The sequence below is a fragment of the Schistocerca cancellata genome, chromosome 3 (genome assembly GCF_023864275.1).
Source record: "Schistocerca cancellata isolate TAMUIC-IGC-003103 chromosome 3, iqSchCanc2.1, whole genome shotgun sequence".
NCBI classification, from domain to species: domain Eukaryota; kingdom Metazoa; phylum Arthropoda; class Insecta; order Orthoptera; family Acrididae; genus Schistocerca; species Schistocerca cancellata.
Window position 1 is genome coordinate 537,530,775 of NC_064628.1, and position 25,294 is coordinate 537,556,068.

At 43.1% G+C, this 25,294-nt stretch overlaps 1 protein-coding gene across 1 annotated transcript in view; it reads left to right on the forward strand.

Moving 5' to 3' along the window:
- Positions 1-510: 510 nt before the first annotated feature.
- Positions 511-25,294, forward strand: part of LOC126176790 (protein yellow-like) — a 120,022-nt gene continuing 95,238 nt past the window's right edge. The window contains exon 1 of the mRNA XM_049923962.1: positions 511-613. Within this exon, the coding sequence (XP_049779919.1) occupies positions 541-613 (73 nt within the window). The 5' untranslated portion in view covers positions 511-540. The remainder of the gene's footprint in view (positions 614-25,294) is intronic.

Below are 25,294 nucleotides of genomic sequence, written 5' to 3' on the forward strand. Positions count from 1 at the left end.
TCGGCCACTCCGGCCGGCCACCAGTTTTAAGGTCAGTATTAAATTTATGCGAGAGGTACGCTGCGATATATCTGTGTCGCTTTGAAGCGTGGTGCAGTATTCAATACAGCTTGCTGGTTCTGCCATAACAATATGTAACTTACTTTTTGAGGTCCCATCGTGTTACAGGTTGCCCGTTTTAGGCACCTCTCTCTGTACCGCCGGCGGTGTCCACTAGGACTGAGACACGTATGCGTTGCCACATAGCAGAGGTGATTTATCCCATCAGAGGTGTTGACGGCCTGCGGTCCAGCACCTGTGATTGGCCGGCCACTTCCACTTCCGGCGGCTGCGGCCCGCGATCCTCGCCGGCGGCACAGCACACAGGACACGGCGCGCTGCTGCCGCAGCCCCCGCCCCCTCCGTTTCGCAAGGCGTCGCTTTCCCGCGGGACGCCAGTCGCTGCCCGCCGCGCCGGCCGCCTATTTAACGCGAGCCGCCGGCCGGCCGGCGCAGTTGGCAGCGCGCGCCCTCACACACCGACCCACGACCGCCCCCGGGATGCTGCGCCACGCCACCTCCACGGCTGCCGCCGTGGCGCTAATGTTCTTCTGCGTCCTCGCAGTTTCCGACGGTAAGCGAGCGCCTCACTCACTGCCGTACCGCTAGCACGTGTGATACTTCTTGACTCTCACGGAGATGTAGCTTTCCCGCTTACCTCCAGTGAGGGCTTCAGTGGGAGTTCTCTTATTTTCCATACTCTTTCCAGACCATGACAAACTTTTTCGTTGGTTGGTTGATTTGGGAGAGGGGACCAAACAGTGAAGTCATTGGTTCCATCGGATTAGGGAAGGATGGCAAAGGAATTCGGCCGTGCCCTTTCAACCTTTCAAAGGAACCATTCCGGAATTTGCCTGAAGCGATTTAGGGAAATCATGGAAAACCCAAATTAGGATGGCCCGACGCGGGTTTGAACCCTCCTCCTTCCGAATGCAAGTCAAGTGTGCTAACTGCTGCTCCAAATCGGAATAAATTTCTTGAATGACATCAGTTTGCCACAACAACTGTTATTGTTAGTGCTGTACCGTCCTATTTCGACGGCGAGCTGAAAAGTAATGCCTCCGAATTTTTTGTGTCAAAGCTCTTACAGCTTTTTAAATAAAACGAACGTTATTAACATTTTACATCTTTATTCTTCATCTCTACATATTTATCAACCTAGCGACGAACACATTTCTGCCTACGAGAGACCAGTTTGTTCATACGGTCACTGTAGAATATTTAACATTATTGACGGAGCCACAGCTTCACCTCAGCTTCCACCGCGTCCTCACCGTCCAAGTGAAGTCCTCGAAGGTGTTTTTAAGTTTTGTGTATGAAATCTTATGGGACTTAACTGCTAAGGTCATCAGTACCGAAGCTTACACACTAGTTAACCTAAATTATCCTAAGGACAAACACACACACACCCATGCCCAAGGGAGGACCCGAACCTCCGCCGGGACCAGCCGCACAGTCCATGACTGCAGCGCCTGAGACCATGCGGCTAATCCCGCGCGGCTCTTAAGTTTTGGAAACAGATGAATATCAGATGGGGCTAACTCGGGAATTGTATGTAGGATGATAAATTACAGTGAAACACAAGGCGTTGGATTGCTGTAGATGTCGCAGCGTTCGTGTGTGGTCTGGCATTGTTATGTTGAAGCAGAGGTTGCTTCATGTGTGGATGAACTCTTCACATTCGAAACTTGATTACTGTACTTTGTTTATCACACACCAGCATAGTTAAGTCAGACATCGATATTTTACACGCTGCAGTTCGGAGTCTTCTATCCCCAGAGCGCTGCAAATATGTAGATGTGAACACTAAGGATGTAGAATGTTAATAACGTTTGTTTTATTTAAAAAAACTTGAAGAGTTATAAAATTTCCGTGGCACTACTTTTCAGCACGTCCTCCTATTTTATGTTGTTAAGTAGTACGTTTTTTCGGCTGTGTAATCATTCTAAATCATCTGCAAGACGTATGAAGGGTAGCAAAATAAAAAAATTATAAAAAAATTTAAAAACTTTCTATAAAACATTTTCTATATATTATTATCTCAATCGCATTTAACATTAAAAATTTTTACGAAGTAATGACCAGTTTTGGTAGCTTTACTACCGTCTTCAGATCAGACGTAGTATTATAAATGCAACTATCAGTGTAACACAGTTGTGTCGTAAAAACTTTTATATTCATCCACGCTATCAGTGACAGCAATTGTAACATAGACCCTGTGCATCGTTCTAAAAAACTTTTATACAGTGAAGCGTCTATGCAATTATTCCTTTGACTTCAAGTGCAGCTTACATGCCAAATCTCTATATGAAGTTACTGATTGTAGCGTAAATAATTACATAATCGTTTCAATATACACATTTTTGTTTCAGCTGCTGTCACAGATAGTGTGGTTGTACGTAACAGATTTTATCTGATGGTTTTAAAATGAGTTTGTCCTGGGTGTTGCAACGGTGTTGTACATTGCTACTGAATTTATAACACTACGTGTGACCTGAAGATTGTAGCTACGATACCGAAATGGACAATCAGTTTGTAAAAATGTTTAATGTTAAATACGATTGAGACAACCTATAGCACGAAAACCGCGAAAACATTCGCATGCCAAAACTTTTGTTGAGGAAAGCGGAATGACGACTGAGGCAGCTGGTTCCCCTCTTTTCTCTTATTGTTTTAAAGAGTTACATTTTCTCTCTTTTTTGAGCTCCAACATGAGCATTTTTCCACTGTTTCCCTTCTTTTTCTTGTTACAACAGGGTGTGCTGCTTGTATGAAACGAATTCTGTGGGTCAATATAGTTTTCACGATTTATTTTCGTACTTCGACCTATTTATATACTTTGACACATTTAAACTATAAATATGAGGTCCACACAAAATCGTTTCCTTTACATTTTATTTCTGCGTTCTTTCCTCATAGTTTACACTTCACTGGAAACTCCCAGCTTAAGATTTGTGTCCTACAAGACTAAAAGTTTTACTAGATATATTTCACTGAATTTGCAGAATTTCCAGTTTTGTATTAGCTTTTTTCAGTCGTTTTACTTCTTTTTCAGGCATCTTAAGACCCCCTTTAGTCCATTTTTTGTCATTGCATTATTAGGCGTATTTGCGTAGGCATACAGTACCCATTAAAAGAGACGGCGCGTTACGAAGTTTTATTCGTGAAAAACGGTGACTAAGGACAAGTTTGGTGATCTCAGTACCCTTGCGATGACCCTAGAACCCGTGTCATATGTTCACTACGTCAGCTAAAACTACATTTGTTCCTCGGACCGGGTACAATGTGCAAATTTTGCGTGTAGAAGTAAGGTTACTTTGAACTTCTGGACCTCGATAACGGATAATGATATTAAAAAAATTTTAAAAGTCCTCCAAGAATATGGTTTTAAGTAAATATGGTAAAAATTTCGACAATTTGCCATGAATAGAAATTATAGAAGTGGCTGTCCCCACTACTGGTAATTTTCGTACCCAAAACTCATGGTTTTTCAGATTTTCTAAAATGGGAAAATGGCTATTCTAGTTAAAGTCTAAAGAATGTACAGTTACAGCTTGAGCCATTTGCTCAGTTTAGTTATTTAATTATTTGGTTATTTAGATAACTGTGGCCCACGGTGTGAAAACGTCTGTTTTCTTCGTAAGTACGGTAACTTTGAGCCTCTGGACCTCTGTAACGGATAACGATATCGAAAACAGTTTAGAAGTTCACCAGGAACATCAGCTTAAGAACAAATGGTAAATATTTCGACAATATCCTACGAATAACAATTATACAAATGGCCATTACCACAATTGGACCGGCCGTAGTGGCCGAGCGGTTCTAGGCGCTACAGACTGGAACCGCGCGACAGCTACGGTAGCAGGTTCGAATCCTGCCTCGGGCGTGGATGTGTGTGAAGTCCTTAGGTTAGTTAGGTTAAAGTAGTTCAAAGTTCTAGGGGACTGATGACCTCAGAAGTTAAGTCCCATAGTGCTCAGAGCCATTTGAACCCACAATTGGTGCTTTTCGTACCCAAACAACATGGTTTCTCGGGGTTTTCTCAGGAACCGCCCTTGAGAAAATTGTTAAAAGCCGACGAAGGTCCACCCTAGACCACACCCACTGCAAAAGAACAACCGATTTGCTCAGTTTTCGTGTGATGGAGGTGTTATGTTTAAATTTTGATCCTGTGCCGTAGGATAGCTACAATATGGCAATTCTTCCGATACGTAGAGAAATGGTCGCTAGGCCAAGGGCTGTTCTAAACACTTGACCACTGTGATCAATAGGACCAGAGATATGACTCCCTGAAAAATCACGTTATCTCACGCTGCATTTTGGGATATACAAGTACCGTGCACTGTTGTGCTCAGACCGATACAGCGTCAGCTGAAGCGTACGTAGTGTACCAAAACATTATTTTCTCTCCCTCAATTCCTTTAGCAAAAAGGCTTGTGCATCTTTGACTCCCACGAGACGTTCGTCACAATCTATCTTGACTATAATTCTGCTATGGTTGAAGCTATACTTTTCCATACAAAGATTTCAAAAGCGGTGCGCCACGAGTGAATTGTGTTGGCTACAAGAACGTATAGTACGAGCTTATTCCCAGTCTTTGACCAGAGGTTTCCGTGTTGCCACTTTCCATCAAGCGCCAACATTGTTTGATGACACCCTAATTATAGGCTCATCTCTCCTAGTTAACGAACCTTTTTCTATTCCTTTTGTTCTACCAATACTGAGTAACTTCTGCCTTGCACTCCACTGACAACGACGAAGCAGCCTAGAGAGATTCAGGTTTCCGAAGCTTGATGAGGACCAGAGAAATATTACACTCTCCACCACCTCCTATGTTCGACGTCAACGGGCAATAACCACTCACAGATGGCAGGTGGCAGCACAAGCAGTGGCAGATGTAAGAAGCATGTAGGGGGTCGCGGAAAACAGTGCACTCGTTGTCATAATGCGGAAACGGGCCGATTTATCTGCCGTCCAAAAGGGAATGATCACTGGATTTCCAAGGGTGGAAGCGTTTCCGAAACGGCTAAGTAGGTAAACAGTTCGTGTGCCGCCATGGTTAAAGCATGCATGGCAAAATGGCGCAATCGAAAATCGGCGCCGAGGCAACAGCGATGCACTAATGGCCATAGATGACAGTGATGAATGACAGCTGTGGAGTTGTGTACCGGCGAATGGACGTGTAAATATTGAGGAACGGACCGCCCAGATGAACCAAGGACTACCAAAAGTGTCTCCTTAACGACCGGTCAGCGAACGTTACTGCGTACGGGCTTCGCAGCGGGCGCCTGGTTCATGCACCCACGTTCACAGTTGTTCATCGGCGGTGAAGCCTGGAATTTGCACGCCAAAACTGCAACTAGTCGTCGCGACACTTGGCTCTTTCGGGTGAAGCACGTTTTATGCCCCATCAGACATTTGCCCGTTAGCGCGCACGGCGTGAAGCAAACCACGCTGCAACAATCATCGAAAGGGTCCGCGAGGGAGGGTGCGCGTTATGTTCCGTGGAACGTTTCCGTGACATTCTCTGGGTGATCTCGTCATTCTGGAAGGGACCATGGATCAACATAAGTATGCATCTATACTTGGAGACCACATCTAACTCTACATGCAGTTTTTTTTTCTCAGCACGTTGGCATCTACCATTAGGACAGTCCAACAGGTCACACAGCTCCCAGTGCAGATCCGTGGCTCGAAGAGATTCAGGATCAGTTTGCAGCACTCCCTGCTCACCAAACTCCACAGTTTAAATCCAGTTGAGAATCTGTTGGTCCGCTTCGATCGGTCTGTTCGTTCCATGGATCGTCAACCGAAAAACTTAGTCAAGATGGCCACAGCACTGGAGACGGTATGTCTTCGCATCCCTGTCGGTACCTTCCAGAACCTCACTGATTCTCTATCTACACGGGTCTCAGCAGTCCGCCCTTCAAAAGGTCATTATTAAGGAAATTTAGAAATCTGTGGTAAGTTCTTATGGGACCAAACTGCTGAGGTCAGCGGTCCCTAGATTACTGAGACTTTTAACAGGTGGTCACGTTAGTGTGACTGGACAGGTTGGAACCCACGGATGGATCAGATCGCTACCCAATCTGCTGAGTAGGTCCGCTCCATTTCAAATTTAATGAAGTAAGGGAAACCCCACTCTCTAAAATTAATCTTCTTGTAAACATTTTACAATATTTTAGTTGGACGTCAGTTAGCTACGCCGATAGCTTTGTACAACCGGATTCTCCCAAATGCTCCTCATTTTCTTCAAGACATGCGTTCCTAATGAATGTTCCGTCTACAGTGCGTATCTGTGCAGCAGATGGAACTTGATTTGTACGAACTACTATTTCTGATTACTTGACATAGGACGAATATTTTAAACGAGAGAAAACGCTTCAGAGCTTAGTAAGTGTTCTGGTGTTCCTACAAATACACGGGAGAAATGCTCGACGCTGTAGGTTGCAAGGCCACAAGGGAATCAAGGGATATAAGCAAGCTGATGGAGCAAGCATGTATAAACTTATTTTCGTTGCATTCCATTTCTACGCCATTCAGGAGACCTGTTATGTGCAATTGAGAGAATATATGGACGGATAGGGCAAAAAACACCATTTGTCAAAAACACGGTGCTTATTATCGTTATTCTCTCGAGAGTCTCGATGGACAGAGGTCTTAGAGTGGAGCAGTGCACACTCAATTTTCTATTCTCGGCCAGCCGGATTGCAGGGCTTGTGATGCTACAATTCCGGCATGCGACAGTTTAAGGGTATGCGTTGTACATCTTGTAGAAGTGTGTCCATACGATGAATCTTACTTTTTTTTTTAATTTATGTATAGTTTCTGGTATCCTTTCTGATCTATTTGAAAGTAAGTTTTAGTGTCTTTTCCATTATTAGCTTTCCCTCATAATTCCCATTATCAGACGCATTAAATTAAATTTGTTCCCCGTGTGGTCATTTGCTGATATTTTTGCGGCATGATTGACCTTCTGCTTGTGTGTGACAGTTTGTACATGTGAAAGAGAGATATTAGCAAGGTGACGGAGCAAGCGTGAATCATGGGAAAAGTTGTGGAACACGTTTTATTTTAACTTTTAGCATTTTTACTGACTCAGTTGAGAAACTTCATTCTTAATCTACGCCATTAGCTCACAGGCGCTAACGGCTTCTTAGTTCAATGACCACCACCACTTCAAATGTGCCAAAAATCCAGTATCGATAGAAACTGAGTCTTTAATATACTGAGGCAAGTGCAAAAGAGTAAAGTCGTTATCAGCTTGAATGTTGCTTTTAATACCGCTGTCTTTCACTGCTTGTAGTCGGTGCCTGTGTCATACTTGCGAACAAATTTGTCCAGACAGTAGTGGGATATTAGCGTTAAGTACTAAGCACAGAACGACTTACCAGTCATTCACACATACGTACAGACAGAGGTTGAAGTCGTGTTAAGTACCAGTAAAAGCCTAGGAAACCTGAAGATTTAGATGAGAAACCTAGAAATATTACGTCAGAGAAAAAGCTTAAAGAAGTGTGTCTTTCTTTAATTACTCACTATTGTAGCTATTTACGAAAGACACATCCCTTACGGCAATTGAGACCATGGGGTAATGACTGAAAACAGTGGAACTACTTCGAATCTTCTGCCATAAATGTCATTCTCGATATCTGTAACGCCTGACGACGTTTCGCCAAGTTCAGGTTTACTCGAATCGTTGTCACTTCGAAAATAGCTCTATGGATTCAGCTTTATTCATTCAGAAAAAAATATTAAAGAACAACTCAAAATCAGGCTTTTTTGTATTAATCCATATCATAAATAAACTAACCATACACTAAACTCAAAGCAACTTGATGAGCTTTCATCCGTATTAACATATACTGTGTTAAAAGATACTATCAGAGATCGAAAAACTAATGAAGAGAAATCAGGAAGAAAAGAGCTTTATGGTACAACTTGTTGACGCATCTTGATGCATAAAGAAGTATCTAATTTGCTAATGGAGAGAAGTGTGGTGAGAAAAGTTGTGGAGATCAAGGCCTGATTGCAGTAAGCAGAGTCAAGTGGACACAGGTTGCGTTAGTTACGAGATGAAGACTGAAGTGCTGCATCAAATCAGTCTTCGAGTTGAAGACTACAACGTCAAAGATCGTAGTGGCCAAGGCAATGGCACAACCTTGGTAATCAGATTCGTTGTTCTTTATTTTTGTCCATTTTTTCCTAGTATTTCAGTTTATCATTACTCTGATGGCTGCACCTTAATTACTCGCACTGTACCAGGTTTGTTTTTCTTAAGGAAGTAATCATCTGCAAATCTTTTTCCTTCTTCTACATCTCGGTAAGTCAAAGCCTTCTCGTGGAACAGTAAGGAACATCGTCTCAGCACCTTGAAGTTAACCACTTTATACATCTGGTTTAATATTTTTCATTCCAAATAAGATTGTAGCAAGATGTATTTCTTACTGTCTCGTCTTAATGCAGTTCTTGATGTTCTTGTCAATTAAATGTAAATCATTGTTCAGCGCGCTTAGTAATTTTGTTACTTTTGATTTTGAATGAATAGACAAGAAGGGAATAGAAGCTTTCGAAATGTGGTGCTACAGAAGAATGTTGAAGATTAGATGGGTAGATCACATAAATAATGAGGAGGTATTGAATAGAATTGGAGAGAAGAGATATTTGTGGCACAACTTCACTAGAAGAAGGAATCGGTTGGTAGGGCATATTCTGAGGCATCAAGGGATCAACAGTTTAGTATTGGAGGGCAGCATGGAGGGTAAAAATCGTAGAGGGAGACCAAGAGATGAATACACTAAACAGATTCAAAAGGATGTAGGTTACAGTAGGTACTGGGAGATGAAGGAGCTTGCACACGATAGAGTAGCTTGGAGAGCTGCAGCAAACCAGTCTCTGGACTGAAGATCACAACACATTCTCTGCGAAGTAACAGAAATCAAATCTTTAGAAATGCACTGAGGCATTTTTTTTCATTACTTTAGAGGTGCTTAAAGATTTCCTAAAAATATGAGCTACAAAAGCCGGAAGCGTTATATGACGGATTTCTCCCAGAAAGCACCCTGTTTGCACAACATGCCGAACAGAACACGACTGTGAATTGAGATACGATCTGGAGGCATCGCGTGGAAGCAGCGTTCGTGTCGGCAGGAACCCCAAAGTTCTTAATGAGTTTACGTGCGTGTGGGTCCTTGAGAGACAGCGGCGCTGTAACGACTGGCCGATACCATCCTCCGCGCGGCCGCCTTCCGGCTCCAGAACGTCAGCTGTTGGCAGCCACATTCCTCAACCTCAGCGTTCCTGACGCATGCAGAACCTCTGGTCTGACAATGGTCTGGTTTTATCCTCCCTTGATGGAGAGTTCTTGTATAAAATATCCAGACTGATTTCATTATGTGTATTATATTCACCCTTTTCTCTAGTTTTTGTCACGTTCGCCCTCTTTCCCTGGAAATCGATACTGTATATTACCCGCCATGGTTTTTATATCTGATATTATTAATTTAAAGCTGATTTACGAATATTATGTGTTATGAACTAGACACCGTTTGCAACTCATCTGACTCGAGAGAAATGAAATATGCGTGAAATTAAAAGAATGATGACGATAAATTTAAATACAGACACATCCATCGTTGTATAAGCAACGATTGTGCATGAATTGGACAAGTAGCAGTCAGTCAATAAGACAAATATTACCATAAGAGTCTGCCATAAACTCAGGAACACATTCGTCCAAAATGGAGGGATAATACGATGAAGACGTAAAATAACAGACCTTAGAATATTTCGTACAAGTTAACCGTAGCTCGTGGTTTTAAATATGTCATCGAGGATTTGCGTCCTTCCTATGGGGCAGTGATTCCAAGAGAATACCGATATTTGGCATGTACAAATCGTCAAATAATCTTGGATCGTTGAAGAGAATCACAACATCTAGCACACAGCAAAGGGAAATTTCAAAAATTTCAAGATAAAGAAAATGGTGTTTAGCTTTGTCACAACCAGAATAATTCACTTTGGGTTAATAGTGTTTCGGACAATATTCTAGTAGATTTCATCAAAAATACTATTTCATTTTCGGGAAAAAGGCTATATAATGCACAGCTAACTGCCAAATTACGCACATGAAGGAATTTCTACAAAAGCTGAATACCGTCGGCTTTTAAAATTTTAGTTTTCATTGGAATTTCATTCGACAGTGTCGTCGCTTCTTCAAACAGTTCGCTGTTTTAGTCGTAAGACTATTACTTAAAAGGATACTTGAAAGATCTGTAAAAGTTTATGTACCAACAAAATTTCCAAACGGTTATTGCCAATTTGAAACTAAGAAACAGATCAGCGGCCAACCAAACGACGTTATACAGGGGATGGACGAAAATTTGGAAACACGAAAAACACAACACATTACCACGGATCATTCGGTGTAAGAAAACCGTTGGGATTGAAAATAGCTTCCAGTCGTTTCGCACTAGATAAATACAGGTCCTATAGGGATTTCAAAGGATCTTGTTCCATTCTTACTGTAAAATAGAGGCGAGTTTAGGTGACGATGGTGGAGGTGAATAGCGATCACGTACTCTTCTTTCCATAGTAGACCACAAATACTCAATCATATTGAGATGGGGTGGCTTTGATGGCAAGGAGAGATGCGACAGTTCATCGTTATGCTCACGAAACCAGTCCTAGGTCATACGAGCTGTGTGCGTAGCGTCTCTGTGGTCTTGGAACACAGCGTCACCAATGGGGGTCAAATGTTGCACCACGTGGTGGACCTGACCAGCTTAAATAGTCACATAATCCTTGGCAGTAATTGCGATCTTCCAGAGTAAACATGGGACCCACAGAATATCACCAAATGGCTGTCCCAGTCGTCACAAAACCGCCGGCAAATTTCACTTTTGACAACAAGCAGTCTGTACCCTAGGTTTTGGGCAGCACAAACCAGATATAAACTCAGCCAGAAGTTAGAAAATGTATGAAATATGTCTCGTCCGACCAAATGCATTTTTCCCACTGCTCTAAGGCCCACGTCTTGTGGCTTCGACACCACGTTTTCCTATTGCAGGCATTGGCATCAAAGATGAGTGGTTTTGGAATTCCAGCGCGCCCTACAATTCCTTGCTTACGGAGGTCCCTTCGTGTTGTTTTGGTGCTGGTTCGAGAGTGCGACAGTCAGTTCTGCAGTAACTTCTGCAGCTGTCGTCTTCTTATTTTTCATCAGAATCCTGTTCAATGACTTCCGTCAAATTCACTCAACACACACTTTCGTCCACGTTATGACTTAGCGAGGGAAACGTTGCCGCTTTCCTTGTATGTGGTATAAATCTTCGATAAGTTGCCTCTTGAAACGCCAGACATTTCAGCTATCTTGGTTACGGAAGCACCCAACATGCGAGCACCAACAACTTTCACACGTTCGAATTCACTTAGCTCCGGCATAATGCACTCACAACTACACGGAACGCAGTTTTGACCACAACTGACACTTGCAACATATTGAGGACATGCGTTGGTGGTCAAATAAAACAATGCAACCTGCAGACTTGGCTAGAGTTTACATTTATGTTCAAGCATGCATTTCGTGCAGTGTTTTCATCTATTTCTCCAATCTCTGTACGTGATGGTGACGCTACATTTTTTGTAACCTCGCCAAAGCTTTAAATAACTATGTGAATCATAAAATTCTACTAGCGAAACTAAACCAATATAATACTGAAGGTATTCTCAGTGCATGGAAGGAGCCGTATCAGTAGAAAACAGTGAACCACATTAATAAATGATAACACAGAAATAAGGCTAAATTCTGAGTGTAATAACATTAAATTTGGAGGTCCACAGAGCTCGGTGCTGTACATACGACTCTTCTTTACCCACATAAATAATTTACCAAAGACTTTGCAAGTTTCAAAAACTGTGATATTTACCAATAACACTAATATACTGATAAAATGCCTAAATACTATACCAAATGCCACCAGTTTAACAACTTCGTCATTCGAAATAATTCAACACTTCACCATACAAAAACTCACGTTATTCAGTTCCAAACAAAACAATATGACGTACAGGTACAAGAAGTAGGTGTCGAGGTGGATAATATGCTTAGGTGGAACCAGGCATATGGATAATTTAATCTAAAAGCCCAGTTCTACCTACTATTTATTCACAATGCTCTGAATCCGAGCTCCCTAGCTCTGCATCGGTAGAAATCAATAGAAGTCGGTCGACTTTGTCCCACTGATGTTATGTGTCAAGCCGCTGCCAAAAATGGCGATCGTACAGTAAAGTATCCCAGTGGACCGTACCCGGTAGGAAATGAATTTCATGACGTCCTGTGTCAAACCAGTTACTGATGACCTCTTTGAGCCATTCGAGCCAAAGCAGTAAGCACATGTGTAGTGCCAGCACCGCATGACGGTAGCGCGGCTTAATCCCCCGCATCGCCTCTTCCTCCTCGGCTGCCGGGGGGCGGAGCATGTTTCGTCCGATCCCTGCACTCTCCCCGTCCTAAGAATCCGTTCAGGGCGCTATCAACATACTCAGTTTTTCACTTGGGAATATTTCTCATTGTGTCGACTTGCAGATAGCATCGCTAGTATACTTGGCATACTTTTATTCAAAACTGCCCTATGACTTAATCTTCTGGGGCAGTTCAGCTAAGGTCAAAATATTATTTATGTTATAGATCTGTGCTTACACGTACGTCCCAATACATATACTCCATAACGCTACTTACTCTTGCTCTGCTGGTCCCACAAACCGCAGTAAGTTACCGATCTCGTGAAGTAACCTCCTAGTGAACGTTCTGTCCTTGGCATCGTCTTCCCTTGCTCCATGTATGTGAAGAAATGCCACCAGTTTTACAACTTCGTCATTCGAAATCTTACTTTTGTTCTACCTATAGGTTTCGTCCTTTGCGTCTTGATCCCTCCTAACTTCCATAGACGTGACTGGTCCGTCTTAGCCTCCTTATCTTGGCTTCCGCAACAAGATTTGGTTCATTATATGTTTCCTTGAGCTCCCTATTCTTTCTTCTTCGCGATTTTCCTCCCTTAAAAATAGGTCCAAATATCTTCCACAGGATTTTATTTTCGAAAACTTTTATCTTTTTCTCTGTATACTTATCTATTCTCCATAATTCCGCCCCATATAGTAGTACTGATGTGATTATAGCTTCACATGTCCTTGCTTTGGCTCCTCTTGAAAAATATTTGAATGACATAAATTTGTTGAATGAATATGACGCTCTGGATGCCACTTTGATCTTCATTTCTTTTTCTTGTTTGCCATAATTTCTGTTATTACTGCTCTCAGATATTTAAACTCTTCTGCTTCTCGAAACACACCAATCTGCATGGATTCCAGTGTTTTGTCTTGTACCTTATTTCCAAGCACATGAATTTTTTTGTCGTCATTTATCTCTAATCCAACTTCCTCCGCTTTCTTGCAAGTATTTTCAGGTCATCTAGATTTTCAGCAGTTAATGTTACATCATCTGCAAAGGCCGGTACAATCGTTTGTATTACGGTGTTAATTCCTTCTTCTGCTTCGCTTGCTGCATCCAGTGCTTCTTTTATTATTATGTTGAACAAGAGTTGTGATAATCCATCCTCTTGCGTGACTCACATTTTTATGTCAAAAGTCATGGAATATCCTCCATCTATTTCACTATCCCTTTCGAGGCTTTCAGGGTAATATTCCTTGTTATTCCAAACTTCAAAACTATTAGGTTTGCGCTACCATCGTCGCTCGTAAGATCATGACACAATATCTCCATGAATTTCTTGTATTCCCAGTATTTTGACATGGCTTCTTTCAGTGCAAATATATCATATGTGGTGGTTCGATTCTTTATAAATCACGCTTGTCCTCGTGCTATTTGTAGTTAAAAATAAGACTGAATTTGGGATGTACTGTGCAGTTCAGAACAATAACAGAAGCAATGTAGATTTCACAACAGAGTATTTTATTCTGGTGCAAGAGCCTGTAACAGATCGCCAGAATAGTTAAGAACACACAAAAATTTCGTATATTATTTTTTCAAAATATTATTCCAGCTGAACATACTGTCTTCAAACGCAAAAAAGTATCCCTGAGTTTTTAAGCAGACACTGTCCCGAGACAGATTTTATCCCTGCTATGTAAGCCACCAAAGCATAGTAATTGCGATGTCAGCTTGGACTGACAACTGCAATCAACAGATGTACATTCGACCAGTCAGTTGAGAGTAGGCAGCGTTACGTCATGGACGTGCAGCCGTAGTGTGTCAGCGTGGTTATGTCACAAATCACAATGGAGCACCGAACTGAACATCTCTAAATCAAATGTCAAATAGGTTCTTCGGAATATTTTGAAGAAGAGAACAGTGTGTGCAAAGTTTGTACCGCCTACCTGGATCCCGACCAAAAACAACGCATGGACGTCTGTCGCGACTTGTTTGAAATGCAAGACGCGGACAATTCCTTTCTGCAAAAAGTCATCACGGATGGTGAGATTTTGTGTTATCAATACGAGCCTAACACAAAACGACAAATTGTAGAATTTCACATGTGTGTGAGTTGAACAACATTACAAAGGAGAACTTTCCTGAAAGTTTCATCTAGTTGTATGAACTTTCTGAGCGTTGCATTCAATTAGGGGGGGGGAGGGGGGGAGGGGGGGAGGGAGAGACTACCTGAAGCATTAAAACACCATCTTAACATTTCTCTATTTTCTTATTAATCCCGTCTCAAAATTTTTTGAACTGACGGGGTATGCATCAGACCTTATACGGGAGGTTCAAGGAATATTTTCCATCCTGTAACGAAATACAGGTTTACTCGTTTGCTGAAAATCAATTTACAGTAAAGCTTACATAAGAAGAACATGCTCCAAGCTCTGATCTCATTCTCTTTCTTTCTCTCCCCCCTCCCCCCTGTCTCACTCCCTCTCCCTGTGTGTGTGCATGTGTGTGTGTGTGTGTGTGTGTGTGTGTGTGAATTTATGTTTGGCATAAAAATACCACTGAGTCTATATTTTACATGTAGACACCTTAATCCTTTCCGCTTTTCTCGTAACTGTTGCATCTGTGTCAATGTCCTTGCCGCAGCGGTAAAACATGTTCCAATCAGATTATCGAAGTTGAGCGCTGTCTGACTTGGCAGCATCTGGATGGCTAATCGTCCGGGTCTGCCGAGAGCTGTTGTAATAGGGATGCATTCAGCCCTTGTGAGGCCGATAAGGAGCTACTTGACTGAGAAGTAGCAGCTCCGGTCACGAAGACCGACAACGGTCGGGAGAGCAGGGCGCTGACCTCATGCTCGTCCGTATCCGCATCCAGCTACACCTCTCGGCGGCCAGTCAGTACCGTTGGGCCTTCCGAGAGGTGTGCGGACAGAGTTTGAGTTGCGCACGTCCTGCTATACGTGTAATTGATTTTTATGCTAATCACCTAAAACATAGCGATCACCTGCTCAATAGAGTGTTGTGACACAATACAGCAGTGATTCTGTGTGACATGGATTCGAGAAGTTCTTGGTAGGTTTCCTCAAATTTGTGGCTCCAGACGTCTATTCACAGGTCATGCAGTTACCATTGATAGCGTTCCAGATGATTTCCGTCAAGTTAACATAAGGCGAGTTTGGTGGCCAAGACATCAACGTGAGTCCACTATGACATTTCTCAGACCACTGCAACACAATTCTGGCCTTGTAACCTGGGCAGTTATCCCGCTGGAAGATGTCGTTACCGTCGGGGAAGGCATCAAGCATGAAGCGATGCAGCTAGTCCGCAATAATGTTCATGTAGTCCGCAGCTATCACTACGCCTTCGATTACTATCCCTTGTCCCATGGAAGTCCACGTCAATGTCTACCACAGCATAACATGCTTCCACCGGTTTGCGTTCATAGTGCGGCGCATCTTCCGAGCAGCCATCGCCTGTAAGACTGCGTATCTGCATGACCATCAACGCAGTATAACAAGCAACGTGATTGACCGAATCAGGTGACACGTTTCTATTCATCCAAGGTTAAGTCTCGATGATCCTGTGCCCACTCCAGTCGTAATTGACGATGTGTTTGGGTCGATACGGGAACAAGTAGGGGTCGCTGCCTGGCCTCTTTTAAAGAGTGAGCAGGTCTCCGAACTCTAGGATCTGTTGATGAAGTGTGGGTTTTAAGCATCTACTTGCTGGTTTCATCATACTTAATCGATTTTCCATAGATATTCACGACAGTATCATGCGATAGCAATACAGCTACGCAGTTTTCAAGATGCTCGTTTCGAGGCGATGTGCCATAGCAAGGTGCACCTTGTCGAAGTCAACCATGTCAGAGGATTTTCCATTTTTGACCAGTATCGTCGATAGAATGATTCCACATTCGTCTCTGCTGAGCTAATATAAACCTACATAATTTACTGTATCATGTGGTCTCAACGCCACTATGTGGAGTTCGATCTTTCACTGGGTAGGGGTCATAGAATACTGACTCACCAGTGTAAAATATATCTAATGAAATTCTGTCCAATTAATCGAAAACAAAATATCACTTTCTTATTTTCAGTACGCAAACTTTTTATGAATCACAGCATGCATTAATTAACGCGATAAGGACAAAATACAGGCTTAATTATATGGCAGTAAGCAAAACACGGGTCCGTCCTCCGGAGATGGTCATTTGGTGACACATTTTACTAAACTTAATGGCTGCTCGCAGCAAGACTACTAGCAGATGTGACGCTCGCAACTATTATTTCGCTCGTGCAACGTTCTCCTATGTGTATGTCGTGCGGTCACTAAGGCTGCGTTCCATTTGACTCGTTATAATTTACTTTCCTGCCCGTCAGAACCGCAGACATTTATGAATCACAGGACGCATTGGCACGAGAATGTAGGCTATAAAATGCATTTTTAATCATACGAGACTAAACATAATATGACATTAAGTCGATATATCCCGTGTATGTAGAATAAGTGAATAGTTTCCACTAGAGGAAATCTAAAAGAACATCTTCTTTTTTTGTTTTTTGTTTTTGTACGAAGCGCTTGGAGTCGATAAAGTAGTGTCAGTACCAGCTAATAAGCATGGTGATCAGCTTATTAACTGGAAACACTATCGCTTTACATAACTGAACGCACATGTTAAAGCAGAAGTCGACCGTCCTACCCGTGCCTCATAAATCAACAACACTACAACTAAACCTCGGCGGTCTGCAGGGTTATTGGAAAGGTGGTTATGCCAGGAGGTGAAATTGTTAGGCTGTAGTTTGAGGATTCGTTGGGATAAATGCAGGGTCGGATGGACTGCAAGGAAAGCCCGATTCGTCAGCATACTGGACTAGGCACACAGGGGGAGGTCTTGGGACGTCGGCTGTGCGTAGGAGATAAATCAATTTCTTTTGTTGATTTATTTTTGGCTTTGAGCAGCAAAAACCATGCAGCCTACAGTAGTTATAAGAATGCCTTGTTAACATAATTGCAGTTTCAACACTTGAACAAAAAAAATGAGATCTGTAAACAAACTTAAGTTCGTAACATAAAGTAAAAACAATATAAGATGAAGACCATACATCCAGCAGTAATTACAACAGTGCCATGTTAACATCAGCGCAATTTTTACAAAAGAAACATAGTAAGAGTGCGAAGTACAAAGATAAGTTCGTAATATAAAATAAAGACACAAAATTACGACACAGGTTTCGAACGGGGCCGGTTCCCGTAGAGGAATGACATGCACAGCAGTTCATATAGCTGGAAACGCAGTGATTTACAAAGGTAAGTTCTTAATGCAATGTAGAACTACAAACAGACGTCCCAGGTTTCGATCGGGCTGATTCCGTGGGAGGAAAAGATCCACACAACTTATGGGTCAAAGCTGGATGCCGGCGTCTTTTCAATAGTTCACGGATAATAATACATGTATCGAACCGGTGAAGAAAGCTGTTAGACTAGCAGATAGGGGGGTAGTACCTCGAAAACAGTTTTCTGTGTAAGACCACGCCAATATGAAGTGGTTCAAATCCGTCACCGTCGTTGTGTCCTGATCACAGCGTCCAGAAGCGATGGTTTTCAACCGGTGTAGGTTGGCGGCGTAAAAACAGCGTCCCAGCCTCATGCGGATGAGAGAGGTCACACGACGTCTGCTACGCCACACCGAGGTGATCCATTGTCTATGAGAGACGTTCGGTTGCACGGCTGCCAGGTGGCCGCTCTTACAGTGCTGGGCTACGTGCCGTTCACTGTTCCAGTTGTGACAGAAGCTTTCATGAGCGTCGAATTGAAATCTATTTAAGGGCTCGGTGTTGAGTGGAACGGTCTTTCCGTAACACTCCTCTCTTAGGGAGACGACTAACAGTTGCGTTATGCAGAATGCTATGATGATCTTTTACCTAAAGTAAGCGTAAGTCAATGCCCAATGTCCACGCGTCTGTTATGACCTCTAAGACACTGTTTATCAAACATCGTATGTTGTAGTTTCTGCAACACACTTTGGGGACCGTGAGGATCAACACGAGCCGCAAAGTCTGCGTACCACAATAAATAGGTCTCTGATAGTCATATAAAAGAAACTGTGATCACGATTGAATATTGTAGAACGCTTGCAGATCCATGGATAATTCGGAAGTACATGTTGTTGTTATGCACTGAAAAGCCAAAGAAACTGGTACACCTGTCTAATATCCGTGTAGGGCCCCCGCGAGCCCGCAGAAGTGCCGAAACACGACATGGCGTGGACTACATTAATGTCTGAAGTTGTGCTGCAGGGAATGAGACCATGAATCCTGCAGGGCTGTCCATAAATCCGTAAGAGTACAAGGGGTTGGAGATCCCTTCTGAAAAGCATGTTTGCAAGACATCCTAGATATACTCAATAATGTTCATGTCTAGGGAGTTTGGTGGCCAGCAGAAGTTTTTAAACTCAGAAGAGTATTCCTGGAGCCACACTGTAGCAATTGTAGACGTGTCGGGTGTCACATTGTCCTGCTGGAACTGCCCAAGTCCGTCCGAATGCACAATGGACATGAATGGATTCAGGAGATCACACAGGATGCTTAAATACGTGTCACCTGTCAGAGTTGTACCAAGAAGTATCAGGGGTGCAATATCACTCCAACTGCACGCGCCCCACACCATTACAGAGCCTCTACCAGCTTGAACCGTTCCTGCTGACATGCAAGATCCATGAATTCATGAGGTTGTCTCCATACCCGTACACGTTCATCCGCTCGATATAATTTGAAACGAGACTCGTCCGACCAGGCAACATGTTTCCAGTCCTCAACAGTCCAATGTTGGTGTTGACGAGCCCAGGGGAGGCGTAAAGCTTTGTGTCGTGTAGTCATGAGCGGTACACGAGTGGGCCTTCGACTCCGAAAGCCCATATCGACGATGTTTCCTTGAATGGTTTGCACGCTGACATTTGTTAATGGCCCAGCACAGAAGTCTGCAGCTATTTGCGGAAGGGTTGCACTTCTGTCACGCTGAACGATTCTCTTCAATCGTCGTTCGTCCCGTTCTTGCAGGATCTTTTTCCGGCATCAACGATGTCAGAGATTTGATATTTTACCGGGTTCCTGATATTGACGGTACACTCATGAAATGATCGTACGGGAAAATCCGCACTGCATCGCTACTTCGTAGATGTTGTGTCCCATCGCTCGTGCGCCGGCTATAACACCACGTTCAAACTCACTTAAGTCTTGATAATTTGCCATTATAGCAGTAGTAAGCAATCTAACAAGTTCGCCAGACATTTTTGTCTTGTATAGGCGTTGTATTTGAATATGCATGCCTATACCAATTTCTTTGGCCCTTCAGTGTGTAAGATGGACGGTTAGTGAGAAAGGAAGCAGTTAGGTGAATGTAACTGAGTGGAAGCGCATGCCAATGGATTTTCAACAAGTGATCAGAGCGCCAATACGGTCGTAGGCGTTTCCTAAGTGAACTAGTCAAGGGCCTACTATGTCTTACTGGCCTTCATCGGTAAAACGTGGTGTTCACGCCAGATTTCGGAATGATGCTTGGTTTGAGTTACGAAACACACCCCGATATCGAGAAATGGTTTGTAACGTATATAATGGAACAAATTTGTTTGGCCTTCATAATTTCAGAGCAGCTTTCATTTGATTAAGTAACGTGCCCAGCTACGCAGCCCACCAATTGGTGGTGTAGCAGACGAGGAAAACTGCAGCAGACGAAAGTGACCTGCCTTGCCCTTATTTCGGCAGCAAACCACTCCCGCTTGCGTGTTTGTCGGAGAACCTGGTCCGCAGAGAAAGCTAACGTCCGGGCACCTGCTACACGTAAGGCACGCAGAGCTCCACTCTGCCGTCGCCACTGTCGTGATGTCACCGGCCGGAGGCTCTTCTTTGTTCACACTTTTCGTGTGGGCTAGAGCCTACATAAGCACTGGCTTCTCTCTGACGGATGTTAAGTCCGGAAGCAGAAAGTTAACTCCTCGAATCTCTAGTGATCTTTGTCTCAACTAGAGATGGGCAAACTCGTTCATCCTTGGAAACTAGTTCACTGCTGATCGTTATTTTTTGCGAACCGTTCATTTTCACTCGTTCACCGTTCATTTGTGCTTGGTATATAGTGCTTATGAAAAACTGAAAACTAGTAGTGTAGGTGACTAAAGGATGGAAGCCACCAAGAGGGGTCACTTACCTCCCCCCTGGAGTATAGAGTTCTTATTCATTACAGAATTCTTACACACTTTTAGAAGTAATTTCTGTGATTCTGCAGAACCTCTCGTTTAGCCAACTGTATCGTTGTGCGGCTGATCGCAAGGAAATAATATAGGGTGGCGCACGGAAAACCGGCCCCGAGTACAGACTGCTCGCCAATTACGGACGATGTGTTGCCCGTTACGAGCAGATACAACAAACAGACAAACATGTGATAATTAGACAGTGAAGGAATAACAAGGTAATGCAAGCAACAATGGCGAAACAATCGATGACGATGTGTAGAGAGCATGAAAATCTCACGCGACGTGCATGGGCTATAGCACATGTAGTCTTGTAAATCTGTTGATGGCTGTTTCCCAACTTAATAGACTACAAGTGTCTTGTATAAAATTCTTCGTTTCGACTTCCACTACATAGCTATGCTGCGTTGTAAACAATAACCGTTTACACCCTATATATACTTCACGTTGTCTCTGAGTTCGTAGGCGAAGTAGACTTTATGAAAGCATAAAATAAAATGGGGTTTGCTCATCATACTTGCGTCACACGCTTAGTAAAAATTAGGTTTTTATGTTGCATTATTAAAGTTAATGCAGCAACAATAATAATAATTAAGTTTGCAGTAATAAAGTTTTTGGTTTGAAAGCTCCTTCTGAACAAATGTTTTTGAGATAATAAGTAAATACGATTTTATCGCAATCAATGTCTTTTCAAATGGAGAGGCACCGCTTTTCCTACCAAGCCAAAATGACCCACAACCCACTTCTTTTTTTTTTTTTTTTTTTTCAAAGAAACCAAACTAGCAGGTAATGCAAATTGGAAACAATCAAACTTAATAATAATTAGAGCCTTCCTAAATGTAATGTTTTGTATATGAAAGATCACGAAAATCATTTTATATGAATTTTCTTACACTAAAATATAAGCAAATTATTGAAAGTTAGTTGCTAAATCAAGTCGATGAAACCAAAAAATATATGAATAACAAAAAAACTTGCCTTGTTATAAGTATGTCTTCTGCTGTTCATCGATTTAATGAAGTAACCTGATACGCCCTTTTGTTACGTACCTATTACATACAACGTAATTTTTATGTAATTTACGTAACTATAAAATACTTTTTGATTACCGGTCGTGGACTCTGAATAGCCAGACCCAAGTGCAAGAATAGTTGGGAACACATGTAAAATAGGCGAGCGCACTGAACGAGCAACTGGATACTGAACTAACTAGGAGCAGTCGGCAGTGGAACGGAGACAGGTGGTCATGCGAAGAACGACGAGTGCGGCCGAGGGAGACCGAGACTGAGACGAGCACGCGACCGAGGCTGGAACGAGAACTGCCGAAGTGACCGCCGCGACCGAAGTGAACTATGAACCAATCGTTCCTCGTTCCTGGGAACTATAAGTAGACCGCCGCGACCGAAGTGAACTATGAACCGATCGTTCATCGTTCCCGGGAACTATTAGTAGACCGCCGCGACCGAAGTGAACTATGAACCGATCGTTCATCGTTCCCGGGAACTATTAGTAGACCGCCGCGACAGAAGTGAACAATGAACCGATCGTTCATCGTTCCCGGGAACTATTAGTAGACCGCCGCGACAGAAGTGAACAATGAACCTATCGTTCCTTGGAATTCGTTCCTCCGTCCTTTCGTTCATCTTGGTGAACCGTTCCTTTGCACCCGTTCGTTCGCGAACTACCCATCTCTAATCTCAACTGGAGCTATCATTCTTCGATTGTGTCAGCCGAAGATCCTCGTACTTGGTTTCTTACCTAACAAGAAGATGGCGGCCACGATTTATCACAAGAACACAAAAGCAAATACCTCTCGATTCCAACAAGAGCGTATTACATCGTATGTTTTAGCTTTTTGGATAAGCACAAGATCAATTGCTTCAAAACTAGTGTGAGAAACGATGACAGTTCTGCTACATTATTACAAAAGTCTTGTGTGACCCAAGCATGGACAGTCTGATCACATAACCGATTCTGATTCGCTTCAGTTATCCTTTACTCGTACACTTTGTTGTGCAAAATAATGGCAAGAGATAGAGGACAAATTTATAAATTAGACAATGTATTAGCCAAACTCTTGAGTACATGTAATTCGTAAAATCTCGTTTCGTAAAAAATTCAGACGCCACTTCATCAAAGTAAGGAGGAGCAGGAGATGAGTGTTTAACGTCAACGAGGTCCGTAGAGACAGAGCACAAGCTCGGACTAGGGAAAGGAATTAGGGGAAGGAAATCGGCCGTACCCTTTGAAAGGAACCATCCCGGCATTTGCCTGAAGCGATGTAGGGAAATCGAGAAAAAACTAAATCTGGATGGCCGGATGCAAGTATTAACTGTCGTCCTCCCGGATGCTACTAAAGTGTGCAATCAAACTAACCATTGTTTACTCTGGCATGCGAATGCTGATAATGAAAATTGAAATTAGGAAAGTACTCAATAAGCGTAAATGATATTAAAATGTGCTAGGGCACCTACTTGCAATTCTAAAGCTAAATACAGTTTCACATACTTGGAATCTGACGTGATGTTTTGCCTACAAGCATTTAAACTGCCGTTTAAAGTCTTCGAGACACGCGCTGAAAATACGACAAAGCGTTTTTCTCAATAGTACATCAAAATTTGACTTTTCAGGAAGATTACCTACAATTAATATTTGTGCAAGTGGCCTATTTTGACAGCAGAGACATGTACGAGAAGACGTACAACGAATTTTAGCAACAATGTTGCAAATGTTCATCACTTTCTGCAGATATACATTGTAGACATGAAAAACACAAAACATTGCGGAAGCAACAAAATATTATATTACTATTTTCAGGAATGAAATTACAAGAGTGACTATAAAATTCGTAGCTTACTTCGTATGAGAGCACATCCAGATTCACTGCTCAGACTGAATCTACTCTCACCCGAGAAGCGACCACATCCCTCACTTATCCAGTCCCTATGCCCTTGTCCTTCACTGCAAACGGTGCCACTGATGTGCAGGGTTTCAACGGAACACAACGCACTGGTCACCGTGCAAAGAGACACCGCCATGTAGTCGCCTTGTCACTGTGCAGCGTGATTTGCAGTCCTGTTAAATGTGGTTATAACTGTTTGATAATGGTTCCTTATTGGTTGTTGCACAGTATATTTGTAACCTGCTGATGTAGTTGACCGTGGTCTACCACCTCCTCTCCTCAGGGCAGCAGTGCCTGAGGTTCGCAACACTGGCCGTGCACGTGAAACAGTGCTGTGAGCAATAGCAAACTTCTGAACTGCACTCGTCACACTTCGTCCTTCTTCCAGTTTCCCGATGATTCTTCCTCGTGTAAAGTCACCGAATGTTGCCACCGAGCCATGTTGTAATTAAGAACACAACCGCAGTTTACCCTAGCTGCTCGCTGACTAATACAAACTATTTTTTCCCGTTCCTGCAACTGTCTCGTGTTGCGGAGCCAGCCCCATTCGGCACTATAGTCAAACTGACGTCACGCCAAGTGACGTGCAACATACTGTGCAGCAGTGGGAGACCTCTGGCAATATGCTCCTGCACTTTCAATCGTTTCCACCGAATAGTTAATATGGTACGTTCTTTTAGCGAGCTCATCCTTACGTTTTTCAAAACAGTGTAACAGTTCTGGTTACATTGGCGTCTTCTAATGGAAATGGAAATGCCGTGTGGCTAGGGCCTCCCGCCGGGTAGACCGTTCGCCTGGTGCAAGTCTTTCGAGTTGACGCCACTTCGGCGACATGCATGTCGATGGGGATGAAATGACGATGGTAAGGACAACACAACACCCAGTCCCTGAGCGGAGAAAATCTCCGACCCAGCCGGGAATCGAACCTGGGCCGTTAGGTATGACATTCCGCCGCGCTGACCACTCAGCTACCAGAGGCGGAAGGCGTCTTCTAATGATAGTTCACTCCTTCAGCCGCTGTTACAGTATATGCCATGAGGCTCTTAACAACAAGTAAGTAAACAATTCCTTATGACGTATCGACTGATGATGAATTTTCCATAACTACAATATGGCAGATTACACAGACGAAAGGAATCTGCAGGAAGGTGATGTATAGGTCATTACACACCTGTTACTTTCTCTCCATCGGAAAATAAGATTAGTGCTTATTTAGCGGGAAGGTTACTTCTCATAACTGAATTGTGTGCTTTGGTCACTTGCGTTTGCCAGGAGCAGCTAACCACGTATTCGGTTGTGTTTAAATGTGGAGTTTATGGATCGTCTCGTCAAAGAAGTTGGCGCAAAGACAAAATGCTGAGTACAGAGTATGGAGGAGTTCAATTTAAATTTCGACCCCGACATTCTTGCTTGACTTTTCCGTGGTTTCTCCAAGCCTAATAAGGGGTTTGCGATGCTTCCTCCGCTAACGAGCTCGCTAACGACAGGATAAAACGAAAAGTTGAAAGCTGCAGGCACTCTGGCTAGGCTGCGGTTACAGTGGCACCGACACCGGTGGATTCCGTCGACGAATAACATCGGCTGAAGACGGACGATCTTTTCATATTAGTGCGCCATTTCGTGCGCGCAGACAATGCAGCCGATCTCATAGTCCCGACGCA